This window comes from Nanorana parkeri, unplaced genomic scaffold (genome assembly GCF_000935625.1).
Source record: "Nanorana parkeri isolate BGI_ZX_2015 unplaced genomic scaffold, ASM93562v1 scaffold1394, whole genome shotgun sequence".
NCBI classification, from domain to species: Eukaryota; Metazoa; Chordata; class Amphibia; order Anura; family Dicroglossidae; genus Nanorana; species Nanorana parkeri.
The window spans coordinates 1-27,318 of NW_017307662.1; the positions used below are offsets into that span (position 1 = coordinate 1).

Here is a 27,318-nt window from a genome sequence, read left to right on the forward strand (position 1 = left end):
TCCCAGGCAATTTGTTCGCCAAGCCCTGTGTGAGCAAGGTTATGAATGTACTATGCAAAATATTCACTGTAAAAATATTTTATTGAAAAACAAAAAGGGACAGGAAATACAGACATCATAAATCTTCTACAGTATAGATATGGTTTCTGAATACCCAGCATGACATCTGAGAATAGATTTATACATTTGTCAGCACGAGTAATAACTGTATGCCTCATAAACCTTCTATACAAAGGTTTCTTAGATATATCTGGTAAAAAAAAACGAACAAATCTTATCTTACACAAAACTAACTTTAAATACACTTTTTTAACGGAATATTAAAAATACAGGGTAAGCAACACAAATTATTGCTTTTTTAAAAAAAGATTATGACATATATTTGCCATACCAGAGTTATAAAATATGTCTTGTAGAAATCCAGCTCTACCATACAAAGGAGTAATAAAATATCATGCGCAGCAATGTCTTCCACACACCATAATCTTGTGAATAACGTACCATCTAGTAACCCAAGTACTGACAATGACATAACTTTACTGTTTTGTACATGGAAATGCACACCAGATTTGCTACTTTTCACACATCAACGAAGATTGATACTCAGGACTTTACATGCTACAGTCCACCGCTACCGAGAGCGTAGTGGTTGACGCCCCAGGGTAATTCACTCAAAAAACAAATAGTGGTTTGTGCAGAAGCTCCCAGATAGCTACCACATTTCAGTTTACATTTGTCAGATACACAGCTATATAATCAGGTAAACCTTTATGATATAATCTTTATGTTTGATAATCACTGAGATAAATGAATTCTAAATTTTACATAATTTCCAATAAGCAAGGAACATACTGAAATGAATGGAGTATTTTTGTAGGACTTTCATGCTCATAAATAAAGTACCAAATGCAAAGTTTTATGTGAAAGATGAGTCAGGGCATCTGCAATGTCTCCCCTTAATACCATATAATAAAAATAAACCATCATGACAGATACAGGCTTGCCAATTATAGTGGCATAAAAAGGACAGCATTGAATTTACAAAACAATATACAGGGTTATTCATAATAGGGTGAAGAGTTTGGAGAAGGCAGGAGAAGTGAATAATCTAGGACAACATAGATGAACTGGAAAGTGAGCTGAATTGGAGAATTTTTCCGAATCGGCTATTTTAGCCTAGATTGTTCAATCCGGCCTTCTCCAAACTCTTCACCCTTTTGTGAATAACCCTGTATATATTTCAATTAAATATTTTAAAGGGGATGTATATATTCAATATTGAAACATTGTACATGTGTACCTGGCCTTAACGGAAGGCCCACGTTGCTGCCAGTTCCTCACCTGCCCAAACAGAATGAGCTTTTTTGGCTAAAAAATACATTTTGGTTGGGTCTCTGGAATTTACACATCAAGCTTGCACTTTGACTAAATAAACTTGCGCATCAAACCTTATGCATCCATAAAAAGAGGATTCTGGTTTGCAATAAGATGCCAGGTCATTGGTGCAATTGACTGAGAACATATTTGCTTATTTAGATTTACCACATATAGGGGGAGAGCAGTTCTTTAACCCATCACCCAACATGAACATCTACTCCCCAGGGCACATTGTACAGGTACTTGTTGGCTGTGAACTAGCATCTTATTACAAAGGAAAAAGCTTGGTCAGAATGTTTTCAGCCAGCATAATCTACTTTTTTGGCCAACAAATGTTAGCAGTAAAAGTATCTTCTGACCTTACAAACACTCAAATCTGCTTTTTTCTCATTTATTGGACAACAACCTTCTTTCTCAAATTAGAAGCAGGATAACTTCTACGTCGACTATAACTTATTTAGAAACACAGTCAGACATAACAAACATTTCTGACACGTTACAATACAGGGACTTATTTAACAGCTGACAATTTAAAAGGAATATGATAATTAAAATGTAAAGCGTACAAAACCAGGTGATTTCTTGCAGAGATCAATTCCCCACTAGGCTGTTCAATGTGTTTTAGAAACATAGTGGAGGAATTCATTTTGGGTAAACTTTCTTTTAAAGCTGAACTCCATGAGTAATTCAAAACTGCTCTTTTTTTGTCTAGGGTACAATTAAAAAGCAGTTTCATGTTATACCTTATCCCTTGCTCCTACAGCAGCCAGTGCTCTTCTCTTTCCTTCAAGGAGAAAGGTCATACAAAGTCATATTTTTATAGATCTGGATTATGCAGTTATAGGTGGGATTCTGATGCAGAGGTAGGAGGAGGGGGGGGTATGACTATGGACATTAATGGGTATAGACCCTAAAGGTTTTACTTATTCTTCACATTCCATAGCTGCATGTACTGTGAAATAATTACTCCTAAAACATCACAACAGAGACTCAGGCCCGGGTTCACAGTATCATGTTGCAGTAATAAAGGTCACCTGCATTGTTGCACTGCAGTGTGGAAAAGGGTTAGATGCAGTTTTTGCTGAGGTGCATCGTTTTGAATGGGCTACCCTAATGCAACACATATAAATGCACAACATAATGTGTTTTAACGCATGTATGTTAAAGCACTGGAGCAATGTGAACCCGGGCCAAAATTTAGGTTTCAGCCAGTTTCTAACATCATACAATCACCTGGTGTTTGTTTACATTGTCAGCCTGCTGGAGTTTCTGCTCTCCATAGAAAGTAAAGAGTACAGCAATTCAGTATGGATTTTGAAGATTAATTTCTTATAGCTACAGTGGTGAGTGGGGTTGTTTTAAATTGCTTTTAATGCAAGGGTAGATGCAAATCCTCTAATGTGAATAGTCTGGGCAACTAGGCACAGCTTCACTTTAAAGATGCACCTTTCCTTTTCAGCAGACTTTTAAGATATGGTGTGATTTTCATTGCTTTAAGCTTTCCAGCAGGGTATAGCTCTTGGTTAGCAAGCATTGATACAAATGTTTGAAGAAATTAAAAAAAAAAGATGTACGAGTACAAATTACCTGTGATTGGTTATTTGTGGCTACGGTTACAAAAAAAATTAGATGGCCACACACCTACTACCAATGTTGTAAATCAGGTTAAATTGTTAATTGGTAAACCATTAAGTAATAAATGTTATTGGAGCGGCACTGCTAAATCTTTAGTTCTGGGTGGCAATGATACACATCAAATACTTATCCTATTGCCTAATATTTACTACTTGTTTGCAGACTGACATATACACAATGTACATACTTCATTGTATAACCAAAAATAAAATAAAATGTAAAAAAAAAAAAAGCACGCACCATAGATATAGAACCAAGGAGACCTTGGGGTATACTCGCCTTTTTGACAATAAAGTGATTCATAAATTGCTAGTTTTTACTATTGCAAAGATAGAAAACGTGTAATCTTATTTGGGAGTTCAGTGCTACATTTTATATAGTTTTATTTGACATAAAGTTTTATGTTTTCATGTAATAATGATATAATTCCTATACATTGTTGCTATAATTCTCTCATTTGGCTTTGTCTTCCTTTTCAAGTTTTTTTTCTGAAGGTATGATGCTTTCAGCAGTGGCAGTTGAGCCAGGAGACAAGCTGCACAAGCAATCTTTACTACCTTCATCAATGATGTCAACTATTAAAATGCTGTCTGTATTGCTTTCATTGCTGAGATCTTCTGTATTGTGTCCCATTAATTCATTTTCACGAAGGGGAGAATTTGTTGCGTCATCTATTCCTGTGGGCAAATGTTTCAGTGCAGACTTTTCTATCTCGGCATCATCAGTCTCAGCTGCCATTTTGTCCTTAAAGTCCTCCGCTGATTCATCTGAGGGATTAACATCCACAGTTTCCTGCTTGGTCTCTTCAACTTGAGAATTTCCGGTTAGCTTTTCCTCAGAACAAATGATTGTTGGTGTTTCCTGTTCTTGCTCAGTATTAGCATCCTTAGACTTCTGTGAATGTTTTCTCAAGGATCTATTCAGAGGTGTGGTCTTTTGAACTGATTTAGTTTGCCGAGTTTTCTGTTTTGTGGGGGGTCCCCAAATAAAGTGCTCAGGAGGCTGGAAATAATGGTAGGCATACCGTAAAAGTCTTCTTCTTTCCCTCCTATCTTTTATAGCATAAACAAAATACTCCAGAGCACTTTGTTTCATATTTGGGATGGTGTTTTCAACAATGGACTCCTGAAGAAAGACTTTTACTAAGGGAGGCTTATAATGTTCATACCCAAGTTCTCCAAGACTTTTCAATATGCGTGTGATTCTTAAATAGTTGTGCTGAGATCTGGAATCACACAAAAAAAAACAAAGGCAGAATCAGTACAAATACACTTGGCAGGTACATAGTGTCAGTGTCCAACTTCCACTTGTGGCACCATTCCAGAAGAATGTTACAGAGGTCCAATATATTTGTGTTGTGGTTCAGCTACAACCACATGTTTTTCACTGTGGGGTTTCATCAGGTCATGAGACAAAGCCAACAATTATAGGGGATACACAAAACAAGTATTGAGCCATTCCAGTGTCTTCTTTATTTCTGTACTATACCCATGTCTTTCCACTAATTAAACCAAACATGTGAGTTACTTTCAGCTAGATGGACAAATCCTGTTTGATTTAGAAAAAGATATAAACTTTATGTCAACCTTGTCAACTTGTATTTGCTTCACAGGCTCAGAATTGGGAATGTTTCAGCCTAACGGCTTTTATCCCCTGGAGATAGAAGTGAAGTAGTGGATGTCTATATAGCGCACAGAAATGCATGTCTCTAAAATTTGAGTGTGCAAGTTTCTGTTGTTGTTGTTGGATGAAAAGGAAGATTAGTTTTCTATCTCGATAACATGTGAATATTAAACTGCCATTCCATGTCTCAGGTTATATTTAACCAGATCTCTTCTTGCCTAGAACAAGTGGCAAGACATCTGCCCATAACCATCATCATCATCATCACTGGGACCTGCTACAGTTCCTACCCTTAATTTTTCTATGTGGGGAGAATGTGGTAGAGTTGGTCATCAATCAATTGAAGATTCAGCTTTCTGATACCAGTGCAAACTACATTAATTAAGCACACAACAGTTCTTTGTAAAATTGTCAGGGGAGGTTTTATTAGAAATGCAGCTGTATAGCTGTGGTTAGGCTTTATTAATGTGCTCCTAAGTGTACACACAAAAGGGTTCTACCCGAAGTTCAGTCAGCTTGTAATAGAGACCTCATATACATTTTCTAAAAACAATAATGTATCTACATTGGGGTTAGCCACATTTGCTTAAAAGGAGAACTATGGGGGTCAGTGTTTTTCCCCATAGTTCTCCTTAGGGTAACGGGAGGACACAAACTAGCGTCCTCCCGTTACCCTAAGCTCAGTATACCGTGAGCTACAGCCCGGCTCTGCGTGAGTGACAGCTGGCTCTGCCTATCTAGAGGCAGAGCCAGCTGTACCCGCCCCCTCCCCCGGCCGTTCCGCCAGTCAGCGCCGGCAGATCGGAGCGGGGAGAGGGGAATCCAGCCCCTCCCCCTGTCACGGCAGAGAGCCGTGACAGGATCGAGAGGCGAGCGAACCCGGTATGTGTTCGCTCACCTCCCGATCTACTGAGCCGACCTGTGACAGTCTCATTGTCACAGGTCGGCTAGAACTATGAGGTGAGTGAAAATCACTCACCTCATAGTTCTCCTTTAATACATATGCAGAACCTGCTTCCTATCTAGTAGTTCTGTGCAGTGGATTTTCCTTGCGTAATAATTTATCTCACTTTAAATCTACTGCACTACACAGTGTCTGTCCAAAGCCAGGTATACATGGTAAGAATTTCATCAGACATTTTTTTTGGAACGTTTGTTAATTTCTCCATTAGTTAATTGGGTGAAACCGATAGTCAATTTCAACCGCAGTGATGAGGGACAAAAAAAATCGAAGGAGCAGAATGGACAATTTTTTTCAAACTAACAAAATTCTAAGAGTGAATGTGCTTTTCGTTCAGGAAATTCCATTCATTCCAAAATCGAAACGAATTTCAAACAATGCATACCCAGCTTAAAAGAGTTCTCTTTTAAGCTGGGTATGCATAGTTCTCTTTAGGGTCTAAGAAGGGCATATATTTATGTCCTTCTGTGACCCAAAACTCAGCATATAGTGGGCAATTGCCCGCTATATGCTGACAGCACAGAGCCGCACTGCAGCCAGAACGGATCCTGACAATATTGTCGTGGCCCCCCCCTCCCTCCTCCATTCCTCCAGTCAGCGCTGGAGGATCAGAGAGGGGAGGGGGGGAATCCCTGCACGGTTCGATGACCGACAGTCACCTCTCTCTGCAGGGAGATGATCGGGAACTGAGCGACTGGCGGTATGTGATCGCTCAGTTCCTGATCAATAGAGCCGACCTTTGACAGTTTCATTGTCACATGTCACCTCTAATTATGGGGACATGTGTATTGCAAACACCCCATAATTCTCTTTTAACTAAAACAATGAAGTCTCTGCAGCGATAATGACAGGTTATAATCTAGGCTGTCTAAACTTTGTCACATAAGTGAGTTCTGGTACAATGAATTTTTATTCATAAAATCAAGAAAGAGAGACTTATTTGCATACTAGTTAAATTAAGCACATATTTAAAGCAAAAGAATAAAAACAAAAACAAAAAGAGATAAGTCAAAAGAGTGTGAGAATGAACTAACGTACTCATTTAAGTGCGTAAATCTATCTTGCCAGTTTGCAGCTCTGGATACATTTCCATTCTTGTCTACCAACTTTAATCCAAAAAATTCCAGCATTATCTTGTACGCCATAATGAATCTTTTGGTTGCTTCCTTTGTCTTTTTAAATTCCTTCAAAGAAAAGAGATATAAAGTCAATACACAAACAAACACAATCTAATACTTTTCAATTTGTGTTACACATTACAGCGATTAAATATCTAGGTTTTAAAATCTAAATGATGCTGGTGGCAAAACAATACTAAAGAAGACTTTATGTCATACAAATGTTCTACATGCAATCAGACAAGTTCTTTCATCTGATAACTGATCCTACTTCTCTCATTTCTGTATACTGCCAAAACCCAAGGCAGTGTTCCAGTACCTTCAATTTTGTATTCCATCCCATCTCTTCTTCCTTCATTTCTGCCTCAACCTATCCCCATCTACTGGCAATTTCCTAATTGAAACATGCAGCTCTTCAAAAAAACCCTCTTTGGACCCTTCTAGCCTCTTCAACTTCCATCCTCTTTCACTCTTGTCCATCTCATTCAGAATAATACACTTCACTCTGAAATAACTATTGGGAAGAAACACATTTTATCCACTACTTCAGATCCATTAGAGAGAATACTTGCTCAAAGCCTCATTTACATGGTCTGAGTATGATGTACAGTATATGATGTATACAAATTATATACACTTATGTAATTCCCCTTATGCCTAGACAAAGCTGGTGCCCCAGAGGTCATTTATATAACACTGATTGTGAAATGTACAACAACCTTCTGCTGTTGGACCCTTAACTTTTGCACCTATACCTATAATCTTGTCATTTAGCTTTAACAAATACTTCCATGCAGATGATACTGAATTCTGTCTTTTAGCTCCAGATCTTACTCTGCTACTGTCTTGTGTTCCTGAGTGTCTATCTACAGTTTCTGCTTTCATGCCTTATCAATTCCTAAAACTTAGGATAAAAGTAGCCTGTAATTTTCCTGCCACCTTACCTGAAATTAGTGTAAAGTAGCGAGATTAGTGTTGACGACAACCCAGTAACAACACTGCTCTTCAAACTTGCTGTCTAGGGGACAACATTCAGTTCTGCTCTCATTTAAGCACCTAAGGTTACATTTCTGACCCTGTCTTGTCATCTCCATGTTAAAAACCTATATCTTTCACTTTCTCATTCATGATATGACAAAATTGCTAGTGCATGCCCTCAGTATATCCTGCTTAGACTATTGTAACACACATTGGTATATTCAATGTATTATATTAAAAAATTTTTATCTGAGCTTATGGGTATTCCTAAAGTGACTAAATAGATTAAAAAAATAAAATAAATATATTAAAAGCTGCTGTACTATAGACATCCTGGTCCAGCTAAAGATGTTACTGAATGTACAGCGCTAGGGGCCCAAATAGTAATGACTTGGGTGGGTCTGTTCTAAGAATGATCCAGTTAATCAATGTCAGCCCTTTGTGTATAAATTAAAATTCCAAAATAGTGAATAAATAACGTATTGCCACTATATGACAAAAATGTGCAAACAATACAAAAACGTGCAAAAATATATATCTCTGTGCATAAATATATAATCAAATCATCCGAAAGCAATTCCTTTATATCATAAAAGTGAATTAATTATCTAATAAGGGATAATAACATGACCCTTAGACTTTGATAATGTGATCAGTCCATAATCCATATGTGAAAATTAATAATGTGAAAAAGATATCTCCAATAGGTGCAATAGAATAAAGTCCCAAACTGCTTGATGAACTCTCCAGAGATCGTATAAGTGCCACACATACACCCCCTCAAGAGTGCGCACTCACCGCAATATAATGGCTGTATATAACAACCAAACACCGCTCACTGATAGACCACGATAAATCAGCGTCTCCTATAAGTGCTTTCAAAAACGATGTCCCATAGATCGATTAATCCCCATATTCATAAAAAGAAAAAGGCTCCTCACTGTATAGTAGTTCAAGAACCATTTATTGTAAAAAAAAAAAATAGAAACTTACATCCATAAAACAAGACAACTGGCCAGTCAGATTTCACAATAGCAACCTGCACTTCCATGTTTGGGGAAACCCAGGGCGGGTCTACCTTGATACCATACCAAACACGGAAGTGGACGTTTCTAATTTCTTTTCTATTTTTTTTTACAATAAATGGTTCTTGAACTACTATACAATGAGGAGCCTTTTCTTTTTATGAATATGGGGATTGTTCATCATGGCGGCGTCCAGGTACAGCCTCCAAGTCAGCACAGAGGATTTGTTGATCTGTATACAGTATTATAACCATCCTTCTGACCATGTGTCCCTTAATAAACAATTAAGTAAACCGATTTCAGTTTTCTAAAGATTTATAAATGTACAGTGAACCCATCTAATAACAATGGCTAGTGCATTTGCCCATTTTGTATAGATAGCAGATGATTAGAACAGTCAGGTTTTTTAAATTGATGTTCGTGTGGGGAGATTCACCCTCACTTCCAGTTCAAGTGACCTCCTTTGAGTTGCTTTTGTGACAGGGTGTCCTAGAGAAAGAGACAGGGTGTAGGGAACTACCCAGTGAGGACAACGAGAGCTAAAAAAAACTGTCAGAGGCTCTAACAGAGATGTTATTGTTCACCACAGTATCCAAATGAAAAAGACTTTCAGATGCTTTTTAAAAAAGGCCAACTATAAACAGAAAGATGTCTCACCCAAAGGGACAGGTGGGGACATATCTACTCATCCTTTCTCACATCAGAGAAATGCCATTACCCACAAGTATGTGCAAACTGTTGGCGCTATTTAAATCATGTATAATAATAATAATGATGGTGTGAAATCAAAAGCACTGGTTATATCCGAGACCTAGGAATATATACACAACTGTAAATGGTATTTGTATGTATTCCTCTATCAATTTTAGGAAAAAGTAAAGAGAAAAAGGGGGTTATTTGCCTGCCAGTGTACTGCTGGGTCTTTCATACTTCTACTTATGTTGGCTGTGAACATAATGATAGTTCTTTTTTTCAGTTATTCAGTTACAAATTATGTGTGATGAGTAGGGAAGAACATGTTGTGGTGTTCTACAAAGCACTCTGCTCAGTAGTTTCTTTTTATTTCAAGGCAGCTAATCACAAGCTATATAATAAGGAGGATCAAGGAAGATGTACATTTGATGGAAGTTTAATACTCATATGCTGTGTACATCTTTCTCTGTACAAAAAAACATAGTGAAATATCAAGCACAGCTCCCTATATGCTTCTGTAGCCTCATTGCTTTCTTAATATCACTTTCACATTGTTAATGATGAAAAGTCTCCTTGTTTTTCCCCTCTTCCACTCCCCTGTTGGTTGAATCCCTTGCTGAAATTTCCCCCTTTTTTTGTTTTACATACTAGCAGACGGGAAGCAATGGACTGACCAGTGTTGGCAACTAATAAAACAGAGAAAAGGATTACATTTCTGGCCCAGAGGTGCTGTGGCAGACAGAGAAAGAATAAACTATAAGCAGCATACCAGAGAGTGCTTTTCACAGCTATAAATGACTGTAGGAGAGGAAAGGCAGCCTATCTTTTGGTGACCCATGAGATATTATTCAAGGTAACATTTCAGGAATCTTGATAACTGGTATCTGACATATGAAAATGGCACATCCCAGGAGTTACTTGTGAAAGGAATATGAGAGTGGTAAAAGTGACACAATTTAAGAAAAATAGTTGTTAAAAAAATAAATGCATGTATGTGTGAATCATGTTTGCCATTACATACAAAAACAGAAGTTCTAATTCTAAGCGCAGGCCTGCCACTTTGTATTGTACATGATGCTTTGATGAATAGAATTTTAACTATTACTTTGTATTGTCAATCAAAGCTCAACCACATAACGAATGACTCAAACCCATATGTAATATTGTAAGGGCAGCTGTAGGAATTTATACTGGTGTTCTGCTAGAGAAATGACTAAAAGCAAAATGGAGTCATAAGACAGAAAGGTGGAGATACATCAATGTATCTCTCTGGTGCTTTAATTCCAACAACTACTCAGCTTTTGGTAACCATAACCTTATAGCAGAACCATCAAAAAATAAGGGACATGAAGACACAAGTTGTGTGTGGGACTAAGGTGTATTTCCACTTTTGCAGCCAAATTTTAGAAAACCCCACTATATGTTTGTTCTGTGTTCCCATTCACACAGCATAACAAAAAAACAAAAAAAAAATGTCTTAACTTTTAAATGTTTGTTGCTGCAGGCAACATGGCTGAATCAAGAGTTTTTTCTGAACACATTCAAAGCCATCTGTCCTTTGAGGATTGTGTTTCTCTCATTAACATACAATGCAAACCTTTCACCCCTCCTAACATTAAAAAGGAGATGTCCTGTAGAAATTTGAACCCATAAGAAGCCAAGAAAACCAACCCAAGTAAAAGCAATTTAAACGACAAGAAGCATTTTTAAAATATTTTTTTTTCTATATGAATGGGAACATGTAACAAATACAAGATAAGTGTTCTCCCAATTTGGCTGCAAAAGTGGAAATACAATTTAAAATTTGCAAAATACCAAAATAAATATGCATAATTACTAAAACTATTATAGCTAAAAGATGATCAATGTGTAGACTTGTATTTCTCTAAAAACATAATTTAACAATATGAGACAATTACATAACAAGAATTATTATTAAAATATTTTAATATCATCAAGGTACTGTAACTGCCACAAAAACAACTAATTATACTGCTCAGTTTTCAAAAATCTTTCTAGATGAAAATTACCATAAAACAAAAAATAAATAAATGTACTACAATAAATATACATAATTACTAAGATTGTTTTAAAAAAAAAATGCAACAATAAATATATTCAAACAATAATTAGAAATTATCTCTCCAAACATTTCATTATTATTCACTGTTTATTTAATAGATCTGAGGGTTACATGTCAACCGGAGACTTTGTTTTGCATATCTCTATGCTCATTAGAAGAAAGCCGCTAAACATTTATAAAAAAAACCTGACAGCTTATTAAAGCCAACATAAGGGAGTCTTCCCATGTCATTTGCTCATCGGATATGTTTTTATAGCTTGATGCCTGAATAGCTGTCACACTAGTACTTCTAAGAACATTAAAGATGTTTCCTACTCTGTTTCTCAAAAATCCATGATAACAAATGTCAACCCTCAAAGCTAAACAGAAAAAAAAGCACATTTGACACCTTTCAACACAAAATTGTGCACATCGTGTTGTGTGAAACACTTGCCTTTATAAGTGGGTATTTTAAAACGTGGCGTACACAATTACCTTTAGGAATTTACTTATCAAACCAGTAACCATAAAAATATACCAATATTTAAATGATATACAATAAATCTGTTCCACAGAATTGTGGTTTACCTCAATTTCATATGAGGTCAGTTCCTTGGCATAGAAATTTAAACCTTGCTCTCTTAGAGGAAAAAGCCTGTAAAAGAAAAAAAAAAAGATTGGAGTGTAAATGTTATAAAAAGATGCCTGTAGATTCATATGTCTTATTTCCAAATACTTGTCAATTTAACAGGTTTAGGTGATCATCAGACAATTCACGGGGAACAGTGGGCCGGAGACCATCTGTGCTCAATCATGCAGTATACAGTCCCCAGTACAAACTTGTAAGGTACAAGCATGCATGTTTATGGCTCCGTCAGCAAAAATGATGGTGTGCTTTCACTTTAAGGACATGGTTAGCTAAAGTCAGTAAAAGATGAGTAGGGAAAAAAGTAAAATTCGTCCAAACCAGCTTTTGAAACAAGCAGAGATTTATGGGACTAGCCTTAAAGTAGTCCTGTGAGCTGACTAAATGTAGGAAATTGACCCTTACATTGCAAAAAAAGGCACCTCCAGGTGCCTGGCGAACTGGGGTGCTCTGACAAACACACAGCCACAAGCTCCCGAGGTTGCTAGCTCTGACAGAGGCCATCTCACTTCCTCTGCGTAATTTTTCCTTTTCCTCACCTTGATGCACAGCCTCAGCTACCAATATTGCATGAGCAGATTATAATTGGTAAAGCAGGAGCTGGTTACTGATTGCATGAGGAAATATCTCAATTTTTTTAGGCTGCACTGCAGTAAAGTGCACCCAGACGTGCCCTTCCTTTAATGTAAATAGCTGATAACTACTTTAAGTCAGCCAACAGGTTTGCTATAAAAACATACGCTGCCTGGCCAAAAAAAGTCACACACTCTAAAATTTAGTTGCACCAAGATCTTGTAGTAATGATGGAAGAGTTGGCCACTGCGTAAAGTCTTTTCCAGTACATCCCAAAGGTTCTCAATGGGGTTAAGGTTTGGACTCTGTGACGGCCAATCTATGTGTGAAAATGATGTCTTATGCTCCCTGAACCACTCTTTCACAATCTGAGCCCGATGGATCCTGGCAAAGAAAATAAAAAATCCATTGATGGGAAAAACCTGGTCATTCAGTATATTCAGGTAGGCAGGTGACCTCATTTTATGGGGGCATAAGTTGCTGAATCTAGACCTGACCAACTGAAGCAAACCCAGATAACACTGGCCAAAATCTAGGTGGTGACTTTTTGGCCAGGTAGTATACTTTCTATAAAATACAGGTCTTTAGCTTCCCTGCAGAAACCTCCAGATATCAGCCGTTGCAGAATTACAATTCCTTTGACAGTTAAAACAGTAAGCATTTTCAACAGTGTATTTAGCCTTTTGCCTAATAGACATGTATTAGAGAGAGCAGACATCAACACTTACCATTGTATATACGTATGATTATGTTCCAATTTATCATAGTCAGATTTCCATTTGTTTAAAATGTCTTCAATATATACCCCTGAAAAAAACAAAGCAGCATTCATAGAACAGAACTAATATATTTACATTTGGTCAATATGAGAGATGTCCAGGAGAAAACAAAACCCCCTGGGCAACTGGTGTTAGGAGGAAAAATAATTCCTCCTAACCCCACAATACTATCCCCTGATTCATAGTTTTTATCTCTTTTTAATATACCCCAAGAGTTTATCTGATTTTGGAGCTTCCAGTTGGCATTGGGTGATGCCCCATAACATGCTCTTAACTAAAACTCCCATGTACTTCTTTACCTCTGTTCTCACCATTTGTATCCTACCTAGGCAGCATTCATGTTGTCATAATGCAGGGGTGCATGCGTGTTGCAATTCACCGCCACTCATTTTTAATAACACCCCAACTTATTTATACAGTAAACCAAAATGTACCTGTGCTACAGCAAACCACAGTACACAGGTACCATACTCTATGTATTGCGGTGCACTGCCTCGTCAAAAATAGTGCAGGTGTGTTTTTTGTGTGCTATAGTGCCTCGTCAGAAAGTATATTAATACACCAAAACAAAAACCATACATTAAAACAACTTTTAATTTTAAATTCTGTGTTGCCATTTTGCTGACATATTTCCATAATCCATTACCCTAGCCTAATCAGTTTTAACAGTTCTAGGCCATTGCCAAAAATGGAAATAGCTTCTATTCAATCTACCTGATCATTACAAAAAAGGCTGGAATGATCTGAACCTAGAAAAGATCATTGTTAAATATGTTACACTGACATCTAATTTTGTTCTCTATCTTTTAATCAATCTTTACCAGTGTACATGCATTTTGCCCTAGCCTTTACATCTTCATTTTATGTCATCTCACGTTTATATCATGTTTAGCTTACTAATTTGGATTGAGATTTTAGTCTATCACAGAAGCTAAATTGGAGCAGTGGCTATTTTACAACACAAAAGGACCATGGGGAACAAAAGTAGCCACCCTCCATAAGGAAGGACGCTGTCAGCATGAATTCAGATGAAGGTACTTAAACACATTGTTAAGATTTAACTCCTGAGTTTAGTGTCACTTTAAAAACAGAAGAGACATACAAAAGGCTCTTACCAAAAAACTCTGCCTAGTGGCAACTTTGTTTCCCAATTTTAGTTCCACTTTAGTTGGAGAGGGATAGCCACAAATGGAGATTTATAATAATAAAATTAAAAACTTAAATAAAAAGTTTTTTTTTAAATGTATAAAACGGTCAAATACATTTTTAAACCCATTATTGTCTCCCTTTAAAGCAAATCCATTTGACATCATGAATCCTTAGCTGAAGGTTCTAGGCTATGCACCAGTTATGCTCAGTATCATTGCAGCCTGTTTTTTTTCCCAAATCTAAGTAACTCTGGCCCCTTTGAATTCTTCTTTAACATGGAAAATGTAAAATTCAGCATCTGAACAGTGACCCCCTGTGTGCACAAGAAAACTGCAACAGCAGCACAGTAAGGAACCTGCAGCTAATGAATCTCTACTTCCACTGATTCTCATCACAGTCACTGATCACAGTGTATTTAAAAGCTTAACTTCTAGTAAAGAAAAAACATTATGAGGCTCTCACCGTACGTAAGGCCCAATATACATAGATATTCTGACTTTGTAAGCCAACCCTAGTCTAAAGAGTGTTTATTACCCACTTTTCTATATGCTTTTTGTTATTATCTTAAAAAATTATAATAATTGTAATGGTATTTTTTTTCCTATAGGCTGGTCTGGTAAGCATTAAATATTACATACTAATATTGCATGTTAATTTCCAGCCAACTGGTTCAACTGGAAGCATCTAGACATTACCTGTCTATTCTTAGCTATTTTTTTTTTTAACAAAGTCTTGTTTACAGAGCTCAATAATACTTCAAGCTGAAGTTTAAATACAAACCTAGATATGCCATAGAAGTGACTCATCCCCATCCCTAACCTTCATTACGGCTTTGCCCACACTGGGCTATATAAAAGAGAGGCCTGAAAGGAAACAGCTTCTGCTGTGCCCTGTCTTTATAAGAATCCATAATATCCTGTGATACCAGTGCCACAGGTGCACCCTGTTTTAAATGCATATGTTTAACAAAATATTTTGTATGAAACAGTAAAAAGATATAAAACAGAAGTTTAAAAACATACAATAAAAAAATAACACTAGCCCAAAACCTTTAGAATTTCCCTTTAACGAACCTTCTTGTAATGCTTAAAGGTAAACTACTAAACTGAATTCTACAGAGGCACCCAGTTAATACATATGCAGCTAATCCTACTCCATCATTCTGTTCATTATTCATGTAAACTTAATTCCAGCATTAACATACCGTCAGGCTTATAAGGGATCTTGTTCATGTAAAATCTGAGATTGCACAAGTCATTCTGACCACGAAGATCTTTAAAATTCTGCTGGAAAACAAAGGAAAATACCTAGTGATATTGTGCCTGAACTAGGTATCATCATTTTTAACAGTCATCAATTGTAGCACCACAGGTACCAGCAGCCCCACAGCAGCAAAAAGTTAAGAACAAATGCTAGCCTGTGGAAGCACAGGTAACAGATCAGCTCTGCAGCTGATCTGTGACACTGTCAAAATAGAATTTTAGGAGGTGCCAGTGTTGACTTGCTTTAAATGTTTGAATTGTTGCTGTTCAGTAAAATTAATATATATCTCAATATGACCTTACAGGCTTCCCCTAAATTCATGCAGGCTGTTGTAGTGAATTGGTGGATGGTGCCACCACAAAGTCATAGGAAAATTAGGATCTGCAACAGTAGAGTCTCTACCTTGAGAAAGGGATCCTGCAAATTCCAAAAACTTTGGCGCGTGATGCCTGTTGCTTTATTTTTTTTATTTATATGAATTTTAAAGTGACATTAAACTCAGGAGTTACATTTCAAAATTGCATTCAAGTGTCTAACAACTAACAAAAATGTATCTTATTTGTGTATCACTCGGCTGTAGAGTGTCAAATCATCTCTGAATTGGTGCTGTACACAATGCTCTTAAATTGGAGCCCGTGTGAACAAAACCAAAGGTTTTGACCTATGGTGATAAGGGCAATAAAAATTGCTATTTTCTTTAACCTTAGAATCATTCATCTGATTCTCTGAGATGAGCATTGCATCTAACACCAAACCTAATTTTATATGGTCCCCATGATGGACTTTAATCTAACTTTTAGTTTACTTATTTGTATTGAGATTGTAGTCCATCACAGGAACGAACTTGGAGTGGTGGCTACTTTACAACACACACAGGGACCATGGAGAACAAAAGTAGCCACCCTCCAGAAGGAAGGACAGTGTCAGCACCAATTCAGAGATGATTTGAGGATCTACAGCGGAGTGATACACAAATAAGATACATTTTTGTTAGTAGTTGAGGTGCTTGAATGCATTTTTAAGATTTAATTCCTGAGTATAGTGTCACTGTAAGCCTTTTTAAACCAAATAAGAAAGGAAAAAAGAGAGGTAGAGGATGTCACTAAGAAAATCTCTTACTGGGTATTGGTGTCGATACTTGTACAGATCTCTTGCTGCATAAAAGCTTCTCTTTGGTTTGATGTTCTGTTCCGGTGTGTTGCCATTCTGAAAAACACAGATTAAAAAAAAGCATAATAATTAAAAAAAAAAAAGATTTTGCTGCAGGAAAGCAACCAAATTTACCTATTAAGAATGCACATTATAAGGATTAAGTTCATGATAATGGTGTTGCTGCAAACTTCCAGCTTTCAAACTCTCATGTAAAAAAACAAACAAACACACACACACACACAAAAACTACTGGTCCAGTAGAGTACAGGATTATAATTTTTTTGACAACTGTTCATTTTAAATTGTTTCCATATTTTGTATTGTAATGTTGATTATATGTTAATGTATTGCAGGTACTTGGTGTAGTCCCATCATTCACCTATAGTATATAGCAGTAAGCCAAACTTCAGTTGTCATCAATTTGACCCCATTAACTATTATAAAATTGAACAAATATTCCGGAAATAATTGTTCTGAAAATTCTACTGGTGTATGGCCAGCTTAAATCGAAAATAGCATCCTCCCTTTGTGCATTCTCCAAAAGCTAGCTCGCAATTGGTTGTTAGGAATGAGCAAGGCGCAAGCACTTCTAAAGAGATGTTGGGGATACCTTCTTCATAAAAAAAGAAATAGAAAACACTGCAGCCTTTCCTTTTCTCTTCCCCTTAGCAAATTTTCTTTAATACATGCTTACACACACTTTATGAAGGCATGCGCTTTACACAAATTATGATTTTAGGGCTGCTGACATTGAGTAAAGTATGAGCAACAACATAACCGATGATCTGTATTTTTATCGTTAAGATGCACTTATGCTATAAATGCTTAGCCAGTTTATTGAAATGCATCTATGATTTACGCTACAAAGGCCCAATTCTCTTCAGTATATACAAATCCTTCATGGTATATTAAATGAGTCAGCCTATCTCCCGAGACAAGCAGAAGCTGAAATAATAAGTAAAAAATACAGCTTAACACAGAAAAATTTCTAGTAAGGATATACAGACTTGCATATGCTGCAAAGAAATATGCTTCATATGTCGCATTTGTTACATTAAATCATACAGCTACTAGACATCAGCTTTTGGCATTAGCTCCACAAGTTTAAACATTTAATTGAACACAAATTGTTATCTTAAAGCAAAACTCCACAAATGCTTCTACCCACACCAGACACAAGATTAGCATATATTTTAATAGAGATTATTTGGCTACCAGTATCTTACTGACAGTTTATATGTTGTTCTAGGGCAAGGGTGCCCATAAGGTCGATCGCAATCTACCAGTTATCGCGATGTCCTCTCCTCCCGCCCGTGGGTCTTCTCCTCTGACCCCCCCCCCCCCCCCCCCGCGGCTGAAGTGCTTCTTTGACTTCTCCTCGGATCCCCCACTGCCTCTACCCGGGAGATCCAGAGGAGAGGCTGAGCCCCCGTGTGCGTGGCTTAGCGGCAGAGGATCAGTACATATCAGCGATATCTACCGGTCCTCTGTGCAGAACAAACACTGGAGCGATCAGCTGATCCCTCCAGTGTTTTTAAATAACTGGGGACACATAGTACTATGTGTCCCCAGCTATGAATGAACAGGATGTGATTTAAATCACGTCCTGTTCATTCATGGGTTTCTCCCCATTCAGAAACTGGATGATAGTTAAATATTTTCGGAATGAATGGGAAGCCTCTGTGCTGCCCATTCATTTAGAACAGAGGCTGCAGAAAAAGAGATTAAGGCTGCAGAAAAAGAGATTAAGGACAATGTGTCCTCAATTTCTTTTTCTATGTTAAAAGGGAAATATCAGTAGGCTGTTTAGACCCCAGATATTTCACCATAGCTTCACCAAAAAAAAAGTGAAAATGAAAAAATTAAATAAATAATAAAAATAAAATAAAAAATAGTAAAAAATAAAAACAAAGTCCTGGAGGCAGGGCGCTGGGTGACATCACACGCGTGTTGGGGGGGGCGACAACGTTTTTTCTTGCCTCAGGCGCAAAAGGAGCTGGCTACGGCTATGCTCCCACGGTGCTTGTGTGGCTGCCGGCTGAATGTGTCTGGCTCAGCAGATGGAAAGGGGTAGGACACCTCTCACCATGTGCAATGTCGGCCACACGAGCACAGCGGGAGGACAGGACGCGTCGATGTTCTAGGGTTTTCCCACATGAGTTTATGCCCAACTGTTGAAAGTATGTAAGCAAATATACGTTAAAGGGGTTTTCTACTTTCAGCTACATAGTGGAAAACCCTTTGATTTGTTGTGTGCGGGAGCATAAATACCAATAGGCAGTGCACAGCCAGCTGCAAGGCTCCTGGGCTTTTTATGGCTTTATTCAGCTCTGTAGTAAGTTAATACAGTTCCTGACTTGGAAATCCAGGCTTATATGTGATTCAAACAAGCCATAATTTACTGCAACAATAAATACACATATTTGTAGCTGCATGTAAAATGTAAAGAAAATGTTCAAGAGGAACTTCATCCTACTTAACCAAAAAGAAATTTGAATGCCCTAAAAAACAAACAAACATACATACTTATTAGTTTATGGAATCCAGCATTGCTTTCCTAGCTGCTGAAGTTCTTCTTGCACTGATCAGCTCCCATACTGCCATTTTGAAACAAGATCCAGCACAAATTCACTGGATTTCCCCCTGGGCAAGTGCAGAAACACTGATGGCCTCTGGAAGGTTTATCAGACCTGACAGAGACCCGCGCCGTTCCTGAGCACCCGTGACACTGACTCCTTGGATGTGAGACAATCGTGAGACAAACCGGGTTATTCACCAAACCGCCAAAGGCAGCCGAATGAATAACAGAGCCGAAGTGAAGTGAGCCGAACGCTGTTTGGCTATTCACTTCTGGCTTGTACGGCTGATTTCAGCCGTACATCAGCTCTGTACGGCTGCCTTCAGTCATCCGAACATGCTCTGCATGTTCAGCTGAGCCGAAGTGCAGAAGGACTTCGACTCAGCCGTTCCAACATTTGGATCGGCTGAGCCTAAGCTCCGGCAGCTCGCTCGCTGCCGTTTCCCCCCCTATTCTCATAGGGGCCGAATGCCAGTGAGTGAATAGCCAAATGTCGCCGAGCGGGATTCGGCTTGGCTATTCTGCTCGGTACCTCCATGGTACCGAGCATAATAAAAAAAAAATCTGTGAAAATAGTTTAAAAAAAACAAAACGAAAAGTTGTAAACATTTTTAAAAATGTAAATAAATAGTAAAATTAAAAAATAGATAAAGATATTAAAAAAATAAGAAAAAAAAACCTGGGCGGAGCTAGCAGTGACGGCTAGAACCGCCCAACTGTCTTCTAGCAGGTCCCGACACATCATGGCTGGCTCCGCCCAGTTATTATTGTTTAACCACTTGAAGGCCAGGGTGTTAAACCCTCTTCCTGGCCTGCCGTTTTTCAGTATTCAGCGCTGCAGTACTTTGACTGACGTTTGTTCTGTCATGCAACGCTGTACTGAAATTAATTTTATACCATTTTTTAGGGACGGATATAGCTTTCTTTTGGTGGTATTTAATCACCACTGGGGTTTTTATTTTTTACTATATAAAAAAAAATTACCCTAAATTTTGTAAAAAACCCCATTTATTATCACCCTAATTTCGTGGTAAAATATAAAATACGACGGGGGTCACATCGGGTAAATAGGCACCAAACAAACATGTCACATTTTAAAATTGCGCGCGCTCGCAAAATTGCAGAAAACGACCACACCCAAAATTGTCCATAAGCGACACTTTAAAAGCTTTTACCGCTCAACAGTTTAATGTTATCAGTAATTAATGGCCCTAAAATTATCGCTTTCATTCTGACATTCGCGGCAATAGGTAACATGTGTGGCACAATAGGTGGAATCGTCGTTTTCGCACGTTGGCACACCCAACGCATGTTTGCATGTGTATGTGAGGGGGGGGGGAGGGGCGGAGGACTTTAACCACTTGCCGTCCGCCCGTAGTAAAAAAACGGACGGACGGCACTGCAGCATTGGCAAATTTTTTCTGCTCGCGCGTGCCCCCTGGCGGGCACACACGGGCGGCAAAGACCCGACCATTGCACACACCCGTTACCGGGTGTTTCACATATAGGCGATTAGCGGCTTCATAGCCCGCCGATCGTCTATATGTGCTCGTTTGCGTCCGCCCCCCTGACCCCTCACCTTGAATCCCGGGATCCGCTGCCCTGTCTGCGGCCCGGGATCGGCTCGGAGGGCGCCAGGAAATTTTTGTGTTATTTTAAAAAAATTTTTTTATTTGTGACTTTTTTTTAGCTTCTTTATGCTTTAATTTTTGTAAACTTTTTTTTTTTTTTTTACACCTAACTTTATTGCTATCACTTAGGGGACTAAGAAACCCCCTATGTGATAACCAATTCACATGACAGGTCCTCTTCATGGAGACATCAGGGGTCTCCAAGACCCCTAATGTCACCTAGGGACCCCCAGAGAAGCTGATGAAACAGAGATCTGCTTCATCAGCTTCTCACCAGCATCTGTAATCGGAGAGGGACACTGAATGCAAGAAGTGATGTAATATACATCACTTCCTGCATTCAGGGACCGAGAAGAGATCAAAAGCGAGATCTTGTACTGATCTCCCTTTGATCTCCACTGACAGCGTCGCCGTGCCGGTCCAAAGCCGCACTGGGCACAGCAGATCTCGGGACCGGCGGCGACGGAGGTATGGGGGGGCGCACACACATTGCACCTACAAGACTCCTGGTCATTTGGGGACGTTGATCTGTCATTACAACTGGGCAGAGGCAGCTGTCTCCGTCCAGCTGTCATTTGCGGGACAAACCGCTGGCCTTTGGCAGGCCGTTCTCCCCCGCTTCGGCTGTCACTTCGGCTCAGTCGAGCCAAAGCATATGCCTTCGGCTCGGCTAAGCCGCTCGGTTGCCTTCAGCCGCTGTATGGGCTATAATGAATAGCCCGTACAGCAGGTTGAAGAGAGCAGAAAGATCAGCCAAAGCTACGGCTGGATCCTTCGTAAATAACCCCCATAGCCTTCCCAAGAGGCAGTGGGTGGCTGTACACATCATTCATGCCAAGGCAAGGATACAGGAAGTAAATGGGGAAAAAAATAAAAAAAAGGAATGCACTCTTTTGTAAGAGGGAAAGGGAAAAAGGCAGGTGAAAGAGTGTTATTTTTATGGGAGCTTTATTTTAAGGTCAGCTTTACCTGAAAATTAATAAAAACAAATTCAAGAAAAAAAAAAACATACTTTTTAGTCAATGCAGTTCAGCGTTGTCTTCTTAGCAGGTGACGTTCTCCACTCAGTTCCCATGCTGCCATCTTAAACACGAGATCCAGTGCATGTGCAGATCCGCCACGGGTCTCTGCCAGGTATATGTTTGTGCATGCGCCAGATCCCCTGCACATGTGCAGACCACTGGTTAAGCCTGCTAACAACTTGCTTAAAGTGGGCTGAACAGATGTTGTTGATTTCCAGAGACATGCCCTGTTATCAGGAAACTGTCCGTGGGCAAAAGTGACCCCGTTTCATAAAAGGAGTCTCTGTCCAGGTAATCTACTTCATAACTTGTTAAATGCCATCCCCATGACAGCTGTGGGCATTTTGCTGTGTGGGAATGGCCCACTTACATAATTGAGAGTCCTGGAGCTGATTGTTTTGGCACCTGGACTTAACTATTTATATTAAAAGTGTATCTTTAGGCCAAAACTTTTTTTGGTGACCCTCTGTCAAGTTTTTATTGCTATCTGTGTCCTCATTGGGGAAATTCCCTCCACTATATGCACTGGTGACCATTGTCACAGAGAACAAATGTGAGGGTAGATTCAAAATTTGAGTGGTTCTTAGAACAAGAGATGAGGGGAAGTCCTACAATGGGGACACCTATCCGAGGGACAACTGTTTAAGAGGGGTATCTTATCCAGTGGAGAAAAGCATTGGTCCTTGTATGTGTTTAGAGTAGCCACTGCTCCAAGCTCACTCAGCTGTAGATCCTCAAATCATCTCCAAATTCATGGTGTCACTGTCCTTCGTTCTGGAGGGTGGCTACTTTTGTTCCCCATGGTCACTGTGTATGTTGTAAAGTAGCCACTGCTCCAAGCTCGCTCCCATGATAGACTACAATCTCAATACACCCTAGATGGACCACATAGACTAATGACTGATCGTTGGTGTCAATTTAGGGTATGGGGACCCTAAATTGACACCAACGATCAGTCATTAGTCTATGTGGTCCATCTAGGGTGTATTGAGATTGTAGTCTATCATGAGAGCGAGCTTGGAGCAGTGGCTACGGATCCAGATTTTGCAATAAGGTCTTTGTTTTTTAAGTGAACACTATTAGTTTGCATAATAAGTTATCAATCATCTGGTTCTGTTGATGTCCCCTCCTGCTTTGATTCCGATGTCCCTGACACGGGCTGGACAGGAGTGTTGATCGGAGGCTTGACCTCTTATTCTTCCTCTTTACTGGGAATCCTCCTTTTCCTCTTTTACTTTTGTGCCCTGATCGATTATCTCCATCCCCCTGATAAAGCTAATGTAGTGAAACGCATTGGGATTCATTCTACCATATACGCAAAATCGGCCAGTACGCCACGTCATGTGGGATAGTTTTCCTAACAATATCTGTATTGGTGTGTGTATACAGCGCAATGCAGAATACCACCAGCTATATAGGAATACAACAAATCTCAGCAATACATTATACATACAGTGTATAATGTATTGCTGGGATTTGTATTCCCATGTATAATATACAGCACAATGTACCATCAGCTATAGAGGAATACAAATCCTAGCAATACATTATAGAGTACCATGTGGGGGGGAGGGAAAAGTAGGGTTACTTGAGCAGTCTTCCAGCAACTTGCCTCTGAGATCATGCCTGTCTATTGGCGGCTGCCATCCGCCACACCTGCTCCTCCTTACTTCTTCTCTCCGCGTCCGTGTGCCAATCATGGATTTGGGCGGGCGAATCTGGCAGTGGCGAGCGTGAGGTGGGGAGGATTTCCTTGTATCACTGGTCCCAGAAACCTATCCCTCATTAGAATAGGCCAATGCTTCTGAAGAATGTGTTCAAACTCTCTATATTGGGTTGAGAAGTCTGTGATGAACAATAGCGATTTATCTTCCTTCATTTTTTTTTTATTGAATTGTAGCATGTCATTCCTATCCAATTCTTTTATCTTTGTTTTTGTTCTTTCTAGAACTTCATAATATGTTTTATCTAATAGTTAATGTATTTAATGTATATAATGTTTATAAGCACTCTATCAGCAAAGTAGTGTTAATAGGTTACGCGATCGAATATTCCCTCACCTAATCTCTATTATCAAATAGACGGTTATATGAATTCTCCAGACACAAACCATGTTGATGCATGCTATTTATTTTGTATACATTAGCAGTTTCTGGTAATTGGTCTATTCTAAAAGACTGGATGTTAAAAAAAAGGAGCATGGCAAACACTTTTCTGACATTTATCCTCTGAAAATGTGAAGGTATGCAGGATTATGGCAAACGTCATCATTTTGTTCTACTCAATGGACATGTGCAAGTAAAAAAAACCTGAAAAATAAAGGATTAATGTTGGTTGGTACAAAGTGCCCATAAGATGTGTAAATGGACACTTTCATGAGTTTGGAAATTTCATATCAAGAATAAGAATGTCTGGGGCGTTCCTCATTCTACTTGTAGCAGAACATCAAGAAGCTACAGGATATCCAATGCCTCTAAGCACTCGTTCACACGGGCCTTCTACGTTTGTTTTATTTATATGGAGACGACTTTTTTTCTGGGAAGTAAGAAGTATGTTACATGCGTATTCCCCGATGTTCCATCTTTAAAAAACACTGCAAGTACAAAAAAAACACCTATGGATCGGCCAGAATTCCAGCGTGCTCCTAACTTCCTGTTCAGCTGACAACACTTTCTTTTTCAACAATTCTTTATTGCAATGAAATCCCAGCCAGCGTTGTCAGCCCTGCCTGCTGGACTACAGATCTCCCCCTGTCTCACACCACTCTTTGTCCAACTCCACATGCAGTGCTGAAACAGGGGAGGGGGGATGAGCATGCGGCCCGGCTGCCATATCAGGAGTTGCACATGCTCCATTCACAGTGACAGATCCACAGGGAAAATCTTAATATTGCACTGCCTGGGCGCGCGCTGCGCCTGAGGGAGCTGGGCAGGAGCGGGTGGGGGGCCTAGGAGTGGTATTTGGCAGAGACCAGCCGGGAAGTGAGGACAGACCATGACATGGAGCATGTGCAAGCTTTTAGCAGCTCTAACCCTGCACTCTAAAGACATCCACCATGAAGCCCTGCTGAGACCCTGCACATCTTCCTGAAACTCCACACAGCCCTGGTGAGACCACAAACAGTCCAGGTAAGACCCCTGCACATCCTCCTGACACCCCATGCAGCCATGGTGACACCTCACACAGTCCTGATGAGACCCCACACAGCCCTCCTGAGACTTTGGAGACATCAGGCCACCACCCCAGGGCAACACAGAGTGTGAAGCTTCATATTATTCTGCATTGCTGTAAAATGTATTGCTGGGATTTGTAGTCCTCTCTAGCTGGTGGTATTCTGCATTGCTGTATAATGTATTGCTGTGTGGCAGGCCTCCATGGTGGATCAGTGTCCTTAGACCCACTTCTGTGCTCTCTTCTTTTGCTGTGGCAGGGCCCCTCCTGATCCACGCAACTCTGAGTCTTTGTCCCAGGTGACGGAATGTCTAGTTCACCACTGTACATGCATACTTTTTTTTCTTCTAGCATGACGCCAAAGAGCCAGTCCACACACACTGTGTGTAGGGAAACAGCTTTTGGGAGATGTAGTTCTGGGGGGACACGTCTACGTCAATAGGAAACTTCCCGTGCAAGAATTATACAAGGCTGGTGATGATGTTACATGGAGTAATAAAATATGTTTCCTGCTACAGCAGGGGTCCTAAAACTTTTAAACATGGGGCCAGTTCACTGTCCCTCAGACATTGCTGGGGGCAGGATCATAGTTTGAAAAACAGGAGGGGGGCGTGGCTGTGGTGCCACACTGCCACGCCCCCTTCCGTCCCAGAACAAAGGGGGAACGTTAGTGAGCAATTGCTATGCGTTCCAGCAGCTGCTGCTCTGGTGTGAATAAGCCCTTACTTAGAGGGTATATATATATATATATATAAATATTTTTAACAACTTCTTTAATAAAGAAAACATTTTTTTAATACAATTCATTTCTCTTAGCCTGGAACATGTACTAGCACGATTTGTTATTATTTTCTTAAAAATTGCACGCACTCGCAAAATTGCAAAAAAACACCATACCCAAAATTGACCATAGGCGACCCTCTAAAAACTTTTATAGTTCATCAGTTTAGTGTTATCAGTGATTGATGGCCCTAGAATTATTGCTCACACTGAGACGTTCGCGGCGATATGTAACATGTGTGGCGTAATGGGCTCATACAATGCACCGCTGCCTGTTTTTAAATTGACTGGATTTCCTGCTCGCGCGCGGTGCAAGGCGTGCACAAGTGGCCGTGGCTTATCTAGACCGCTTTTTTTACAGCGGCCGGCCGGGAGGTAGAAAAAGTAGGGGCCTGCAGCTCCCCGGCCTTAGCACCTAAACGGACCGGGCCAAGGACCCTGGCGGGCCGGATGTGGCCCGCGGGCCGTAGTTTGAAGACCCCTGTGCTACAGGAACACAGTAAAATAATGTAGGAACTGCTCTCGAGAAGGAGATGGAGTTTTAGGGGTGAATATGAATAATGTCTGGCTATATTATTTAAGTGTAGCCACCTAGAGGAAAACAGCCAATTACAATGTGTTATGAATAGATGTGTCTCCCTAGCCAATCACTAAGAGGTTCATGGCCAGTGGTGCATACTGGGGAAGGACATAAATATTCGGGGCTGCCCTTTGCGAGTGTATCTTCCCCCAGGGATCCTGTCTAGGGGACAGGCAGATCGTACTTGCGATAAGTGTATGGGCACCTTTACCCAGGGAGTTCTGTGCTTTGTCTGCTAACCAGCTAGTTCTGCCATACACAAGGTTACCACAATCGGTTTAAAGGTCCTCTGCACTCTGGAGCTGAGAAGTGGTCAGGGAGTCTGGAATCTGTACTATCCTAGGTGTCTGTAGCCCTTAACCCGCTCTCGCATGTGAGCTGTCAAAGAATCAAATCTTTGAAGAGTCTAATTTTACATTCATATCTAACAACCGGCTAGGGACTCATCCCACCCTGCCTCTGGAGTCCCTCACATGCCTTTGGGATTTGGGCGGGGGGGGGGGGGGGGGGCAACGTGAAGAG

At 39.7% G+C, this 27,318-nt stretch overlaps 1 protein-coding gene across 2 annotated transcripts in view; it reads right to left on the reverse strand.

Annotated features, from left to right (window-relative positions):
- Positions 1–3,303: 3,303 nt before the first annotated feature.
- OGFRL1 (opioid growth factor receptor like 1) overlaps positions 3,304–27,318 on the reverse strand; it is a 31,336-nt gene continuing 7,321 nt past the window's right edge. Inside the window, exons 2-7 of one of the 2 annotated variants that reach the window (XM_018569779.1) lie at positions 17,002–17,088; positions 15,824–15,902; positions 13,420–13,498; positions 12,061–12,127; positions 6,635–6,780; positions 3,304–4,237 (exon numbers count right to left, since the gene is read on the reverse strand). In XM_018569779.1, the coding sequence (XP_018425281.1) occupies positions 3,466–4,237; positions 6,635–6,780; positions 12,061–12,127; positions 13,420–13,498; positions 15,824–15,902; positions 17,002–17,088 (1,230 nt within the window). In that variant the 3' untranslated portion in view covers positions 3,304–3,465. Of the gene's footprint in view, positions 4,238–6,634; positions 6,781–12,060; positions 12,128–13,419; positions 13,499–15,823; positions 15,906–17,001; positions 17,089–27,318 lie in introns of both variants that reach the window. The other variant, XM_018569778.1, reaches the window with a different exon arrangement.